Source organism: Polypterus senegalus, chromosome 10 (assembly GCF_016835505.1).
Source record: "Polypterus senegalus isolate Bchr_013 chromosome 10, ASM1683550v1, whole genome shotgun sequence".
NCBI lineage: Eukaryota > Metazoa > Chordata > Cladistia > Polypteriformes > Polypteridae > Polypterus > Polypterus senegalus.
In genome coordinates, this window is record NC_053163.1 from 60,573,476 (window position 1) to 60,591,806 (window position 18,331).

Consider the following 18,331-nt stretch of genomic DNA (forward strand, 5'->3'; position numbering starts at 1 on the left):
GTGGAGGCATGAAGATGGGAAAAAGAGGGCTTTACTACTAGTAGTACAGTGTGAAACGTAAAAATCAAATATAAGAAATAAAGTGTAATTATTTTACTAATTTAAACAAAGTAGCATATAATTCATCCATCCATACAGTGAAACATTCTTGATTTAGTATTAAGGTCATAAGGAGCCTATGCCAACAGCACTAGCACAATCCTGGGTTTACTCACTCACTATAATTTAAATATTATGGGCTAGTAGTATGATATATTTACATCTAGTTTTTTTGAGTTTTGTTAAACTTTCAAGTAGCACAGATGTACAGTGCATACCCACGGGATATTTGGCTAGAACATAAGAAATTTGACAAACAAGAGGAGACCATTCAGTTCGTCAAGCCCGTTTGTTTAGCTAATAGCTAAGCTGTCCTAATATCTTAGCCAGATTCTTCTTAAAGGTTGTCAAGGTTTCTGCTTCAACTACATATGTCAGTAGTTTGTTCCAAAGTCCCACAACTCTTTGCATAAAAAAAATACTGCACATCCTGGCTTCAGTCCTAAGTGCTCTCTCCCTTAATTTCCATTAATGTCATTGAGTATGCGATTCACCCTTAAGCTAAAAGAATGTTGCTGGCTCTACTTTATCAATGCCTTTGAGGATTTTAAATGCCCAGATTAGGTCCCCACACAGTCTCTTCTGCTTGAGACTAAACAGATTTATTTCTCTGAGTCTGTTGCAGTAGGACACGTCTTTAAGTCCTGGGATGCACTTGGTTGCTTTCCTCTGCACAGCTTCATGTGCTGCTTTCTTATATTGTGGTGACCAGAACTGAACACAATACTCCAGATGAGGTCTTAACAGTGCATTATATTTTTTGAGTATAAGGTTCCTTGACTTAAATTCAGCAGTTTTTAAGATATAGGCTAACATTATATTTGCCTTTTTAATTGCCATCTGTACATTGATTAGTTGATGCAAACATTGCGTCAACATATACCCCTAAATCCTTTCCAGAGGTTGCTTCCTCTATGACAGTGTCTCCCATTTTGTATTTATAATTGATGCTCCTTTTGCCCATGTGTAGCACTTTGCACGTTTCTACATTAAACTGCAATTTCCATATGTTTACCCAGGTTGTCAGGTCTTGTTTAGTTATTTTTGCTGCATCTTTAGTCATTCTTTTACCACCCCTCCAACAGGATTCTACTGTCGTCCCTCTCTCTGTAAATGTTTGTGCAAGATCAGCCAGATGGCCATTAGTATTTTTTTTTTCTTGGGTGATTTGATTTTTTTCCCCCACACAACAAAGAAATTGTTGTGCGTCTGCGATTGTCCAAACTGCTCTGTACAACTATGGATACACTGGAAAAGTAATTAAGGAAATATTCAGTTTTTACAAGTTAAATACATATGGCCATTGCATTACATTTACCAGATAAAAGGCTTGTTTTGTGATGAAAGTACTGTCTCAGTGATATCAAGAATTACATTTAATTAAATTCAGTGTCAAAATAGATTAATGGTTCTACATAATACCAGCATACAATAGCTTCAATCTGCTTACCACACCTGCACCATTGCATTGTTTGCATTGTCTGAAATCCTTAAGACTGAATGCACTGCTGTGAATGCTCAGCAGGATATGTTATATGTAAATCTCACTGAACACTTGGACAGTCATTAGTTGAGTGATTACTACAAAACAAGCCAGAAACTATTTAATGATATTGTATACTATATGCCCATCTTAATAATTTGAACAGTAAACATATTTACACAGTTTTGTTAGATGACAGCACAATACCCCGATTGCAGTATGTGAAACATTTTCTACTCAGTACTTTACACTCAGATTAGAATGTTGCCAAGAAAACCTACGTATGGTTTATTGCACTTGAACTGAATAACGTTTAAATAGCAGAAAAGTATTGTACAACACAAACTACATATTCAGTAAAGGAATTACTTTTTTCCATGTTTTGTACCGCTTGTCTTTAACAAACTGTTTCCTTTACTTATTTATTTATTTAGTGATTATCAAAACTAATGTGACATCCAGACTATTTCACCTTGTCAAAAATTCTTTGGTTCATTCAATGAACTTGTGGTGTATTGGGATGGTATGGAGCAATTAAGTTTGAAAGTTGGTCTTGAAAATTTTGGTCTGTCAAGTCAATGAAGAATTAACCAGATTTATATCTTTCTTTTTTTCCAGAAAAAAAAAAACCAGATGATATCCAAATTGGATTCAAGGAATTTGACTCTGAATGAAGACCCGGATTCATAAATTGTGGACCCTTCATTCCTTTAGTCGGAAATTCTTACATTTTTGTTTTATACATCAGACGTTATCTCCAATGCTATAAAACGAAATATCAGTTATCTAGAAGCAAGAGCAGTGTAGCTGGATTTGCCATTTATGCAGGAGTGAACTTTGACTTCCATAATGTGGCTTTTAACTAGAAGAACCAGTCCACTTTCACATGTTCTGGAGTGTCATGGTGTGGACCCGCTTTCATTCTGGAATGTTGGGCTGTGGATACTGAGTTGTTTTTTCTTCATTGTGGTAGTAGATGGCCAAAGTTACTATCCAACTGTTAATACTCACTACGGAAAACTTAGAGGGGTAAGAGTTCCCTTACCTAGTGAAATTTTGGGACCTGTGGATCAGTTTCTGGGAGTACCTTATGCCGCACCTCCAACTGGAGAAAAACGCTTCATGCCCCCAGAGCCACCATCTACATGGTCTGGAATAAGAAATGCTACTCATTTTGCACCTGTTTGTCCACAGAATATTCATAATGCCGTGCCAGATATTATGATGCCAATTTGGTTCACCTTTAACCTGGATATAGTTGCAACATACATACAAGATCAAAATGAGGACTGTTTATATTTAAACATCTATGTTCCAACTGAGGATGGTGAGTTTGTTGGGTATACTGAAAGAAATCTCACTTATCTATGTTTTACTGGTATAGTTGTCACCTGAATGTTGTGTTTGAAGCATGAAATCTTGTTTGCTGCATGCCAATGTACGTGTCTTTCATTATTGGTCTCTCATTTTGACTTGGCTCTTTCATTCCGTCTTTCATCAACTGCCCCTTCCGTGTCACTGGTATGGGTTTCTCTTTTGTGTTTTTCTTTCTTTCTTTCCTTATTTTTTTGAAAGAAAATAATATTAAAGGAAAATGAAACATTTTGAAACATTGGAATTTTAATACTTGGGCGCATCTACTTCTTTGTTTTGTGTTGATTGTTTTGGGAATATCTAACCTGTTTCTTAAAGAAGGGAGCTCAATAAGGTTGGTGAAATATTCTTTCTGGTACACAGGAGATCTGTAACAAGACAATATCCCATAAGACCCCTTACTGTTTACATTTCAAAGTGACCTAACCTGGAAACTCTCCTTAATTTGGTTTTATGAAAAGAAAGCAATTTAAAACTGAATGGTTGATTTGCTATCTCCAAAAAGAAATACAAATAGCCGCACAGTAGTAAAACGTACACACACATAGCTGTGTACAGCAGTTGTGTGTGAAAATATTTTTTACCCTGATGATCAGATAGCCAATGTAGCTGAACATTGTTTTGCTGAGAACAAATTAACATTAAACAACCTTGGTTGGATTCTTGGCCATGGTAGTAATAGTATTGCTGGCACCTAGAGAACAATGAGATTCTTAGTTGCATGTCTGACCAACATACAAATCACCACTTGTATGTTCTCCACCTCTGTGAGAAACATGAATGTATTAAACATGTTACATTTAACAGGAAATCAACTTACTATATGTGCTCCTAACTAGCACAATATTGTCTGTTACCAGTTTGTATCCCCATTGACTGACCACATGAAGCATTCCGGTTGCCAGCTACTTCCCAATGTTGTGTATGATAAGTGCTGCATGATTTACAGCTTGTATGAATGTACCATTAGTACTCCAGCCACAGCGGTGTTTTGAAGATGTAAACCATGATGCCTAATTAGACTTAAGCTCCTCAAAGTCCTTTACTAGAAAAGATGAACACACAAAAAAAAATCATTGATGATTTAATACTATGTCTGCAAACCACAATGCTATCTACTAAAGAGTTCCAGAAACCAATATATCCACGACTGAAGAGCTCAACATGTTAATCATTTGATAAATATAAAACAGTTATTTTCTAAACACATACAAAACAGCATACCTCTCAGACATGTAATGTAATGCAGAATTATTTTGTGCTATGGTAAAATAGTGTGTAATTTTAAGTTATTTATTATTTCAAGTCTTCTATCCTAATATTTGCAAACCTTTCCATGAATCAATTAAAAAAAAATAGTCAAAAATACATTGACCTTCACCGATCTTCTCAGTAACGGGTCTTATATCAGAGTGCATGCAAACATTGACTTCTTGTGTCCCAGTGTGCTATTTTTGCAGAATATTTTTGCAACCAGCACCCATATTTACAGAAGAAAATTTTTACTATTGTTGGTAATGCGTGGGGAGGGGTATTGGGGGGGTGGGGCAGAAATGAGCATTGCTTGCATGCGTCCGGTATTTCTGCTGGAGCCTTCTGTTATTTTGTAGTCTTTTATTCATTTTACAGTAAAACGAATATCCAAGGAATGTGCCAGAAAACCCAACAAGAAAATATGTAGAAAAGGAGGTATGTAGCAAGCTGACAATGAGACGGAAAGAAGAGAGGTGACGGGTACGTCCTCTCGGAATCCTGCAAGATACTGGCATCAGTCAACTACTAAATGAAACTGCTAATTTTGATGAGCGTTGCTTCAGATCAGAAATTAATTTTGCTGTTTTTTTACTTTTGAAATACTGGTGCTACTCTTATTAGACAGTTTTAAAATGTGTATTTATATAGTATGTCTTAAAGAGAATTATTGTAAGCACTTTTAATGTTAAGACTAGTTTAACACTAATAACAGCTTTGGCTACTTAAGCTAAGAAGTTTATTTTTAAAGCCTTGCATGATACTTCATGCAATATAAGCAGCATTTACTTCATGAGAATTAAGATGAAGCCAGAAAATATATTGACTTTTGGTAGAAGACATTGAGATTTCACATCAAAATGAAAATATTATAGCTTCCTTTTCATTTTAATATCAGCTCTTTAAAACTGTTTGCATGTGATAAAGCCTACTTTTTCACTCTTTTTTAAGTTAAAACAACTAATATAATATTAAATAAATAAACCTCTAGATGTTTGTATAACTATTATTAGATTTATTAATACACTTGAAATTTTAATGCTAGTTTACATTTTTTACTAATTTGTAGGTATTTTAACAATATTATTCCATTATAAATTCTGTAAAAGTAAATGTTGAAAGACAGAACTCTAATACTAATAACTCATGGAACCGAGCAAGTTGAGAGTGATTTTGGAGCCTAATACTGTAGTTTTATGATTATTGTCCTTACTATATTAAATTAAACACTTGCAGAGCTCTGTCACTTTAATTTATTTTCGGTTTTGAGTGTTTTTTGTTTAGATTTACATGTTATATATTTTTTGGTTTCAGTTTTTATATGTGATTTTTCTTGGTTAATGACATTTTTTGTTTTGTTGTGAATGCGTACTTAGTCATTCAGACTTGTCATAATCATCAAGTTACCCTTTGCTCATTTAAAATTGCTGTAACTTTTTAACTGTGCGGTAATGATGCTCACAGTTTCCTCCAATGAATGGCACAGTCATAGTAGCAAAACGGTGTGAATGATGCTTATTTACAGATAGGCTTGACTTTCTCAAACTCCAATTCTAGGCTATTTATATATTTACAATTGTTCCTATATGAGCATACCATTTATACATAATATAAGAGAAATTCATAAACTATTTTATCTTTATATCTGGGCAAAATAGAAAAATTTTATTGTGGTAAAAATTAATTATGCACAGTCCTTCAATACGAATTCTGCACTATTTGCAAAATGACCAATGAAAAAATAAACGTAATGAGACATTTCTGGTACAGGGCTCTTGTCTGTGTAACACAATACAGGCACTTGAAAGCCAGTGTGTGTACCGAGCCTCTATTTTGACCAATTAAGGTCCACAGATGGGAACAACAAAAAGAAAGTGTGCCATCGTGTGCAGACAGAGACATAGAAACCACATTCCTAATCGCAAATAATTGCAATGCGTAATAGAATAGATATATTTTGTTACAGCTTTCCTTCAAAAGAAAATGCTGTTAGAAATATTAAACTATAAGACATCAACAAGTCTTACATATACAGGTACAGTACATAAAAAGGAAAGTTAGCCCAATACCAACACTTGCTGTACCAAATGTGTCTTCTTGGTAGGAAAAAGTCTCTGTTTCGACTGTGAAGAGAAGACTTTGTGCTGCAAGTTTGACAGGGGGAGTGATAGTAAGAAATCCATACCTTAAAAGACAAAATAGGGCCTTGAAATACTGGCTGTGGACTTCTGTAGACTAGACAAAGTCTTCTCTTCTCTACGTTAGAATTTGAGACTTGCTTTTTTTGACCATTATTAAGCTGTACTTTAAGCTCTTGTGCTGTGAGGCATCTGTCATGCAAGCTGGTAACCTTCAGAAACTTGTCTTCCGAGTGGGATTGTGCCAGATCTCTTCCTATCAGAGTGTCTTCCAGTTTCCTTCGCGTTGTGTAGAACACCACAATACTCACTGACACTTTGATTTTGTTTTTGTATTCTCTAAATGAAAGGCCTACACTTCTTAGGGTAATAAGGCTCTCTCTCATTTAATTTGTTAATTACATTTTTCTTGCCACTATCATTGGAATTTACAATTTTCAACAGTGTAATATTGTCCAAGTAGTACTTCAGAGAGTATAGTAACACAGTCTGTTCCAACTCTGCTTTAAGACCGACAAAGGGTTTTAAGTAATCAACAGAAGTTTGGATACCTGTGCAAATTGTTTGCATCAACTTTCAAGGCCTAATTTACTTAAATTGCTAGAGACAATCTGTAGGTTGTAACCTATTAACTGTTCCCTGAAGAAAGCCCATATGTAATATTCTGAAATTTCCTTTTTTTTCAGTTTTTGCAAACCTAAACTTTAAAGTTAAACCTCTGGCAGTTAACTGCTTACCTTTTCTCCATTTTAGGCCATTCATTGCATTTCAGCTGATCACGTTTGAAGAAAAACAGGTGTTTGAGCAGCTTAATCAATTTACCAGTCAGTCTTAAACATATTTTCAAAGAAATTAACAATTCAATTATTCCTTATTTATCAGATACCTTTACTAAAAGCATCATATGAAAAATTAACATTTATACTACACTAGCCATGTGCGGCCAACTACATTGCGTGTGTTAAAGCTGTCTCTGAAGGGCTCCCTTTTTAAACGCGGCTGCCAGTCGTGAACTGGGCCCTTCGTTGCACAGCATTATGATTTTTTATAAGGGAAAAAAAATTACAAAAGAAAACCCTTGGACATTGATTCGATAGGAACGGCCTACTCGGAATCACTGTCCGAATATTAATTATGTGGTGGTGTAGGAGCATTTCTGCTTCTGTCCGTTCACAGTTTGTCTTGTTTTCATGACGCTGTCGTTTCCTCTCACGATCTCTTCTCAACCTTTTTCCAATCCCGCAGGTTGCTTTGTGGCAATCCAAAGAGTAAGGCAATATACAGAGAGCATAAATAGGGATCACTTCACTAACATGTGAGCAAGCCACGGTACAACTTTGAGATGCACAGCACTCGCCGGCTACAACGTAACAATAATAATTTCCGGAACGTGCTGTTACGTTGTCATTCATTTTACCCACTGTCTTTCTTTCATTCATATGTTACGTAGGCACGTACCCTTTATCTTCGGCAATCGCATTCTCTAACCAAGCTTTAGGAGCTAACCAGCGTAACACTGTCAACCACCCCTTTCATTATTCCGGCACATTGTTGACATCCGTGAGTAACAACAACGTACTAAACTGGAAGGTGGTCTATGCATGCGTGGAATTCGCGGACAAACAAAGATCAAGATCTAAATGAAAATCTCTTTAGTTAATTTAAAGCACAACAATTTGTTTAGTTTGAATGTCTGTGTTTTGAGGTGTGACTGGAGTACTACAGTCTTCAGTAGTAAGAGCCTGGAGGAGATTCTTAATGCAATGCCTATGTTTTAGCTGTCTCTCTACTGCCATCTAGTGCTTCTTCTTCTAATTCATTCGTGGACAAACAAAGATCAAGATCCAAATGAAGATTTCTGAGTCAGCATGAAAGTGCTAAGTCAAAAATGTAAAGGTCAAAATTTTAAAATACTGCAGTGTTTCCTGTCCATGTCTAAATGGCTTCCCTTCGGGTGTTCTGGTTTTCCTTCCACATCCAAGAAATGTTTTTATTATCCTTTCAGCTTATCCAGTGTTGGTGTGTGTGAACATTCCCTGTGATAAACTGCTGCTGCAGGATTTTTCTCTCTTGTGCCCGATGCTGCTGGAATGGTCATTGTCTCCCTAGAACTCCACTTTGGAGAAATGAGTTAAAAAATGTATCAATTAAAGGCATTTTGACAGTTATTTATCAATAATTTTAATTCAAGCCACACAAAATTATTTTGCATAGCTTAGATTTTTCACTATTTTTCAAACAAATTCTTATAATTTATTTAGTAGATTCCTTTATGCAAGGCGACTTACAAAGCAAGTTTTAATAAATACGACAATGATTAGCGATGCAAGCATCAAAAACAATTGAGAACAAGATAAAAAACCTGCAAGAGGGTTTAGTTATGACTACTACTATATAATTATACCTGCCACTATTCTAAATTATAAAAATTTGTATCCTAAGAGCCATAACAGTACAACAGCAGCTATCTTGTAAAAGAGAAACTAAACAATTCCAAAATATTTAACAAAAAGGTAGTTTTCAAAACATGCCTAAACATGAGTGCAGTTTGAATAGCCAAAGGGAGATCATTCCACTCATTGGAGTAAGAATCGAGAAGCATTGTCCAGCCAAGTGTGGAGGCTGGCCCAGACACAGACAGGCAGACACTTACATGTCATCCACAACACGTTTATTTAAGTTCTCCATATTTACAAGTAGTGCTCACAAACCCCACAAGTCCTCAAAGTTCTTCCCACAACACCAATGCCTTGCTTCTTCAGGCCGCCTCCTTCCTCCACCAAGACCTTGTCTTTCTCCTCCTGACTCCAGCCATCGTACGAAGAGAGGCGGCCCCTTTTATAGCCAGCCGGATGTACTCCAGGTGCTTCCCGGCAATCTCCCACCGACACGTGAGATGGTAATTCAGCTAACATGCGTTCTTTCTGAATGTGATCATAAATTTGGAATACCTAGTAGAAAATCCACACATACATGCAAACTCCACACAGACAGTGCTTAGGCCTGCGATTTGAACTGAAGACTGGGGCAACTGTGAGGCAGCAGTAATATCCACTGCACCACCATGCCTGTAACAACATATTTTGGAACTATAAGTAGCAAGTAGTGCTTTTTTACACAGCACTTTGATATATATTTATTCCTCATTGTTTACTCTTGGTGACTTTTCCTTGTGCACATGAATGTAGACTGAATTGTTCTAACATACTTATTCCTACTGTATATATGTAGTGGATCTTCTACCATCAGATTTTTATTGTTCCCAGAACTGTGTGAAAGTTACTGCTGTCACCTAACTTCAACAACCAGATTTGAAAATAGCCTTGGTCACCCTAAAGCAGGGATTTTATACAAAGGCATACACATTTCATTGTTGGAAGAAAGAAAGAAAAAAAGACCCTCAGTTGGCCACTGATGACCACGTGTAAAAACTCCTTTGAGGGAAAAAGCAGATTTTTAAACAGTTATTAAGGTGTGTGGAATCATGATGTTAGAAGCAAACTTTAAAGCTGATTGTTTAGTGTCCCGAAGCAGAAACCACAATTCAGTATCAGGAACAACAAAACCTAACAATTGTGGGTCCATGTATACACTCTAAGTAAATTGTGAAGGCCTATGCCTTATTAATGATGTAGTGTTATACTTTATCCCTTTGCTTATTGTTGTATTCCTCACATTGTGAACTTTAAAACCCTATTTGGTGGTATTTATGCCTTCCTCCTCAGAATCCTTACATAATGGAGTGTTGGAAGTAGTGTTGGTAAAATAATCAGTCTTTGGTACAATAGATGGTATTTTGAAACACCATTATAAGTTTAGCAGACGATGACCTTTAGGGCACATGGAATTCATCAGATGTATCCTATTAACTGCAGCAATGGAGGAATGAATAATGCACAATAACTAATACATACATATCCATGAACTCTAGCTGTTAATTTTAAACAGTATATATTAAATATGTGTGCAAGCAGCAACATGAATTTATGTTTCACTAATGGGCTTGCATTTATAAGTAAAATAATAACGGCAAATGAAAAATAAAAGAAATACAGATGTTAGCACATTGAGTATAAATTATGCAGGTGATATAAAAAACACTGATGTAGGAAACGCAAAGTGTAAAAGGTACAACTTTAAAAAGTAAACATTTTAATTATCCATCCATTCATCCATGATCAAATTAAAAATACAATAAGTAACACCAACTCCGAGCATTATGAAGACCTAATTACTTGACTGAGAAGCTTTTAATGAGCCCCTAAAACAAGAAATGCATTATGATAATACTCTCATTTAGAGCAAATACACTACAAGGGTAAAATCAAATAAATGCTGACAACTTATGGAAAATAAACAATTCATCAAGGCAACCCAGTTCATTACAAGTAGATTAACTTCATTGACTCTAAAGGATTTTTAACTTGGATGCTTTTGTTTTGCTAAAACCAAGTTAAAATGTGCATAACCATTTGACTTCCACTTGAGCTGTACTAAATAACTAAAAAAAATACCAAAACACCACCACAGCCTGAAATGCATATGATGATTTAATTCTGCTAAAATATTATTGTTTAAAGTACACAGATATACTGTTATATTTAAAATGTTGGATAACAAGGAGTTCAGTTAATATTATATAAGCTTATAATTTTGAATAAAAATCTATTTACTTTTAAATATAAAACAATAAATTTAGCCTTATAAATATAACTAGCCACACTACCTGTCAAGCGAGGGTAACAGAATACATTTAAAAATATTTGCTATCTCTTGTCCTCCGTTTACGATCAGTGCCTTTCCTTGATATCCTCAAGTGTCTGAACCACGCTTGACCAGCACTGCCTCTCTTTAACACGTTCCCATAAAGCCTGCTTATCAGACTCTGTCATTTCAAGGTGTTTTTCTCACTTCCTGTCTGCTTTTATACTTCTTGTCTTTGAAGGTGACTCTCAGTGTGCCTCCTATGCCTTTACTTCTGCTCATGTGTCTCGCACTTGCACTTCATCTTTCAATCACATCAACTGACAGGTTTAGTGGCAGAGGAGTCAGGTAAACTGACTAATTCCATCAAAGCCAAACTAATCAGATGGATTTGTACACACATGCACACGCACACACACACACACAAACCTCAGCAATATTATTATATAATAGACAATTACAAGGCCGGATCTACTATGAAACAAATGAAGCTTAAGCTTCAGGGCCCCAGTACCGACTTTAAATGTCAAAAATGGTCCACCATTGTATGGTAATTTTGGGTGTCAAACTGGAGTACAGGTTACTGTTGCTACCTCACATATCCAGCATTATGCATTTGAATCCTGTGCTTAGTTGTCATCTGTGTGGAGTTTCCACAGCTGGCCAGATTTTCTTTTGGGTACTCTTTTTTTTTTTCCCCCACATCCCAAAGACAATGCAGTTTGGGTAAATTAGTCACTCTAACCTGGCTAAGTGTGAGTAGGAGTTGCATGAGTGGGCCCTGAAAAGTCCATTGCTAGTTGCTACCTTGTGCCCAATGCTTAAAAGATGCATTTGTTGACAAAGAGGGTTTGAGAATGTTCTCATGTTATTAAAATAATATTTGATGGTGTTCTCTGGTAGCTCTTTAAGAAATGTTTTGTACATTTTGGACTGCGAGCATTTAAACAGTTATTAAAAACAAATCAATGCATTTTAATCCATGTTAAAATGTGATTTTAATTTTTATTTTATTATTATTGTAGACAGACTGGAAGGGACCTACCCACTCTGTAGCCTGCCTAGTGTAAAGAATGTAAGGAAAGATTGAGAGCTGATTGATACAAAAAATATGTCTCATCACCTCATGTCTATAGTCACACAACATGATATTTTTTCATACATTGCAGAGTAAAAATAAGATAAAGCTTGCACAAGCAATAGGTAAATAAAATAAATAAAATAATTATCCTTTCTATTTTAAAAATAATTGCATACACATGTAAATCTGTTGAGGCCCCATTTTGATCAAGGTGCTCATCTTGCATTATTTGTATTCGACTCTGGAGGCAAAATATAATGCTGTATAAAATATAAATGCTGTGCTAGATTGAATCTTTTAGGTATTGTATGTCAAGAAATATAGTTTGGTCCCTAATTTTACACTGACTAAAACAATTTTGCGTTCCTAAGAATTAGTATGAGAAAGTCCCCACATATGATATACTTTTGGACTCATTTTGAGGTCTCGTTATGAAAGGCATTGATCTTTTAGGAGTTTCCCCTTTATTTTTCTCCCTGTAGACCCAAAAAACTAATTTTGAGGTCATTTTCAGAAAATAGTTTGTTCAGGAAATCTATTCTAATAAAAGGCAAAGCCCTCACTGACTCACTCACTCACATCACTAATTCTTCAACTTCCTGTGTGGGTGGAAGGCTGAAATTTGGCAGGCTCATTCCTTACAGCTCCTTACAAAAGTTGGACAGGTTTCATTTCGAAATTCTACGTGTCACGCCTCCCACGTAATCACGTGAACTGACTGTCAACGCAGTACGTAGAAAACAAGGAAGAGCTCCAAAAAGCGCTGAAGAAAACATGCATTATATAATTGAGAAGGCAGCGAAACAATAAGAAGCGAGCAACTGACACATACAACCATATTCATGAGTGCAGCTACTTCGGAAACAAAGCCTGGTGTAAACCTAAACTTTAAATTAAGTTCATAGACAGGCTGCCACTGGCATTTGTCATGCCCACGGTTAATGCAGGATACAAGTTTCATGAGAGGACGCAGGATATAAACGAGAGTTTTGATCACTTTGTAACTAAGTTAAAATTGCTGGTGAAGGGCTGTGCTTATGCAAATTCCAAGAGACTGTGTTTGTGGGGGATTGACAGTTAAGGCGGGCGGGAGAGTCACGTCATCATCTCCCCTCCCATTCACCTCATTTCGCTCTGAGCTGAACTCTGCAGCTAACGCAGTCTTGCGGAACCAACTTTGTGACGCTGCCACCAAATACTCACAGAAAAATCCACAAGTTAATACATACGCTGTCTCTAGAGTTTCTCCACACTCTGAATCCTCCAGGCACTACTTTCAAAAGGTTACTTTGACAATCGTGTTTTGTTATTTTTAAAATGTTTCCTTTTCTTAGCACAAGCACAGCTGAGAAGCTTCGATGCATTTAATCACACTTTGCATTCCAAGCAAAGGGGAACTTCTGTTAATGCATGATTTCCTGGTACACCAATTACATTGATTCACACATCAGAGCTACAAAAATGTAATAGTCGGAAGAAAGCGCGTTGCTACGACTGATTGGAGGAAAATTTCATTTTAAAAGACTACCCGACGGAAGCCTGATAAAAGTGTGGCTTTGTGCAAATATATATATATATATATATATATATATAGATATACTGTATATATGTATGTATATGTATATATATGTTTATGTGTGTGTGTATATATATATATATATATATATATATATATATATATATATATATATATGACAGCAACACTCATGACAATGACAATCATGTTACGTTATTATTAAAATGTTTCCTTTTCTTTTTACTTGTCCGCTGCCAAGCGTGGGTATTTTGATATATATGAAATACTGTCTGAATATTTTTATTAATAAAAAAGTAAACATTTTTAGACTGAACGAAAATATGTAAAAAATTAATTGTTAAGGATCTCTCTGTATACCACGTTGTCAGTTCGGCCCTCTGGTTGTAATATGACTAAGCTGTGAGCTGAGCTCACTCTTGAGCATGCAACATACAGTTGGCCATGTGAAAAGCAATCCTGCCTCAAATCAATGCCAACCTTTTGTAGTGTTTGTCCCTAAGACTTATTACTTGTCATTGCGAAACAGAGCCTTACTGGAAATTGAACGCATTTGAATTGAAATGGGAGATTAGAGGGTATAACGGGGATGCGAGGAATAAAAACTGTGTCACCTGAGGCACTGCCAGTAAATATAGTTGCTTCAATTAGGTTGTTTTGTAGAGATGTGACCTGAAGTCTTGTGCCGTTACAAAGTTTCGGTGGTTGTAAGTTTCTGCTTCCTTGGCGAAGGTCGTAAACGAAAGAAGACAACGCAGTGAACACAGAAGAGAACCCGTGGATTAAATAAAACCTACACAATAACTGTAACAATCGTAACAAACGAACAATAAATTAGAAGAGAACCCGTGAATTAAATAAAAAGGTTGCTTCGTTGGCGAAGCAAGGAAAAAGGACTTTCTTATATATCGTTCGTTTATAAAACAGTGCAGAAGCTCTGAGAAAGCTGCTTCCTTCGCAAAGTAAGGAAACGACTGAAGAGACGGCGGGGACGCGGTAAGTGTTCGGCAAGGCAGCTGAAGCGCTGCATTATGGGATCGGTAGTTTATTGTGTTACCAGTGCTTCATATCCCCGGGCCATTAATAACAATAATACAGAAATAAAATGATCTCGCGGGCCGGATATAATTACACGCCGGGCCGGATGTTGCCTGCGGGCCTTGAGTTTGACACATATGGAGTAAATAGAACTTGAAAAGATATATTTTTTTGTACATCGAGCCCGCGTGCTATTGTAGTTTTGCTTGCATGCCTCAATAAGTCATCCTCCCCTCGCTCTTACTTTTTTACCGTTCATCTAATGAATACACTGAGTATGGCTTTACCAAAACAATCATTGATGGCGAATAAAGTATCCATTATTCGAGTATGTAGATCGGGGTATATATATACATATATATATATACCCGCGTATCGCAGCGGAGACGTAGTGTGTTGAAGCTATGAAAAAGAAAAGGGAACATTTTAAAAATAACGTAACATGACTGTCAATATACAGTAATTGTTTTGTGAGTTTTACTGAGTGTTGCTGTCATCAAGGATATGATTATCATTATTTCTTTCAATCAGGATCGTATTTGTAGGATGTGTTGTGTTCAAGTTACATTCCGTGTTTGTCAATCGTTGTAAAGATGACAGGTTTCATTCATCGATTCGTTTCTTACTGCATCAATAAACAGTTCGTCTTCTTCTTTATCTGAGACCCGACACACTGCATGCACGGGTTTTTTACACTGTCTTCCTTTAGCGAGACATTCACTTTTTCCACCGTGTGCTTTGTTTCCACAGTAGCTGCATTTATGAATATGCTTGTATGTATCAGACGCTTCATATTTTTTTGCTGCCTTTTCAATTGTGTAATTCGTTGTTTGTTCAGCGCTCTTTGGAACTGTTCCTTTTTGTCTGTGCACTGTGTCAGTTCACGTGAGCTGCTCGGTGTACATGCATCGAAGTTTCCCAGCTGTGCTGGTGCCATGTCGTGCTATGTCCATGGCTGTATTTAATGTTACCGAAGTCCCGGCACTTAAAACTTTCTCTCGCAGTTTCGCTGAGTTTGTGCCATATATATATCAAAATACCCGCGCTTGGCAGCGGACAAGTAAAAAGAAAAGGAAACATTTTAATAATAACGTAACATGATTGACAATGTAATTGTTTTGTCATTGTCATGAGTGTTGCTGGCATATATATATATATATATATATATATATATATATATATATATATATATATATATATATATATATATATATATATATACTAGCAGAATACCTGTGCTTCTGCAGGAGAAGTAGTGTGTTAAAGAAGTTATGAAAAAGAAAAGGAAACATTTTAAAAATAACGTAAGATGATTGTTAATGTAATTGTTTTGTCACTGATATGAGTGTTGCTGTCATATATATATAGACACAGACACACACACATACACAGACACACACACATACATATATACAGTATATATACATATACATATCATATACACATATATACATATGCATATATAGCAAAATACCCGCGCTTTGCAGCAGAGAAGTAGTGTGTTAAAGAAGTAATGAAAAAGAAAAGGAAACATTTTAATAATAATGTAACATGATTGACAATGTAATTGTTTTGTCATTGTCATGAGTGTTGCTGGCATATATATATATATATATATATATATATATATACACACATATCTACATATATACAGACACACATTTACATACACCTATATATGTATATATATATCTATCTTGTATATCTATCTACATGTATATATCCATCTATCTATATAATCTATATATCTATATCTATCTATCTATATATGTATATCTATATATATATATATATGTATCTCTCTCTCTCTCTCTCTCTCTCTCTCTCTCTATATATATATATATATATATATACATACACACACACACACATATCTCCTTTGGGGTGCGAGGAGCTGTTGCTGGGGGTGCTAGAATCCACTGAGGAAGAAAAATTTAAAACATTATTTGTACAAAATCTTAATTTATCTATCCATTCCTAAATAATTAAATGGGCAGGCTATTTCGTATCAGTGCAATATGCTGCTTGTTAAAACGGATGACTCGTAATCTTACGTGCACTTAGTGCTGCGTGGGTATTATGATCGTATTTGTTCAAGTTCTATTTAAATTTTAAATATAAGTAATTTTTATTTGGTCAACAGAAATATGTTTAGTAGGAATGAAAGTTAAATTTAATCATCATTGCATACATTTTTCTTCACCATAGAAATTTAAAGACTAAATCCAACTTCCATTCCTACCAAAGATATTTCTGGCGACTAAATAGAACCTACTGTAGTATATCCAAATTCGAGCTATTGAGCTGTCGCCTGCCTGCCTGCGTCACCTCGCTTCGCTCTTACTTTTTCCGTTCATTTAATCTTGGCTAGTCGGAAATATTATAACATGGAAGGAGGATTACACCGAGTATGGCTTTACCAAAACAATCATTGATGTCGAATAAAGTATCTATGATTCCTAAAGCTTAAATTGGTTATCTGGTTTTCTGCGTTAACCTCATATTTTTTCATACTTCTTCCCAAACAGGGGTTGCGAGAGTAAAATGAATCATTAAGCGCTGATATATATATATATTGAATATATTGAAATAGTTTTACTATCAAATAATGCAAACAGTACGCTGCACGCGTTGCCCTAATTCTGGGCTCATCAGGCAGTACACACGCACTGCACCCACTCTGAATCGATCCTAAGACGCCAGCGCTAAAGGTGAAGCCTCTCATGTTGCACTATGGTGTGTGGGTCGTTTATTTGACAGTATTGTAGATCGGGGTGTATATATATATATATATATATATATATAACTTTTGAGAATACAACGTATAGTTTTGTCCAGGAGGAAAGCAATGTTGCCTCAAATCAATGGCAACCTTTTGTAGGGTGTGTCCCTGAGACTTATTAATTGTCATCGCGAAGCAGAGCCTTACTGGAAATTTGAGGCATTTCCATTCAAATGGGAGATCAGAGGGTATAACGGTGATGCCAGCAATACATTCAGAGTGTGGCGCTCTGCTTTTTCTGTGTAGCTGCCTTCATACAGCCTCTCCGCTGCTGTATAAACGAACTCCATGGAAAGCCATAACCTTGTAAATTGTGTAATGCGTTTTTTGAACAGGTTTGATGCATGGAAGTGATCACTCGTACTGCGTTCAGTAAGTTCTCGTGAGCTGCTATCTTGTGTGATGTTGCGATGTCTACGGCTTAATTTAATGTTATCTAAGACCCGGTACTTAAAAGTTTCTGGCTGCACTCGGATGTAATATGACAAGCTGCGCTGAGCTCACTTTTGAGAATGCAAGTATAGTTGTCCAGGAGAAAAGCAATCTTGCCTGAAATCAATGGCATCGTTTTGTAGGGTCTGTCCTTGAGACTTATTACTTGTCATCGCGCAGCTGAGCCTTACAGGAAATTGGAGGTATCTGAATTGAAATGGGAGATTAGAGGGTATAAAGGGGGCGCGAGGAATACATTAAGTGTGGAGAAACTCTAGAGACAGTGTGTGTATTAACTTGTGGATTTTTCTGTGAGTATTTGGTGGGAGTGTGATGAAGTTGCTTCGGAAGATGCCGTTAGCCACGGAGCTCAGCTCAGAGCGAAATGAGGTAAATGGGAGGGGATATGATGACG

General features: G+C 36.1%; 1 protein-coding gene across 4 annotated transcripts in view; it reads left to right on the forward strand.

The window, feature by feature from the left end:
* Positions 1-18,331, forward strand: part of nlgn3a (neuroligin 3a) — a 610,831-nt gene that overhangs the window by 270,862 nt on the left and 321,638 nt on the right. For 3 of the 4 annotated variants that reach the window (XM_039765814.1, XM_039765816.1, XM_039765815.1), the window contains 2 exons: positions 2,201-2,909; positions 4,586-4,645. In XM_039765814.1, coding sequence (XP_039621748.1) covers positions 2,432-2,909; positions 4,586-4,645 — 538 coding nt within the window. In that variant the 5' untranslated portion in view covers positions 2,201-2,431. The remainder of the gene's footprint in view (positions 1-2,200; positions 2,910-4,585; positions 4,646-18,331) is intronic. The other variant, XM_039765817.1, reaches the window with a different exon arrangement.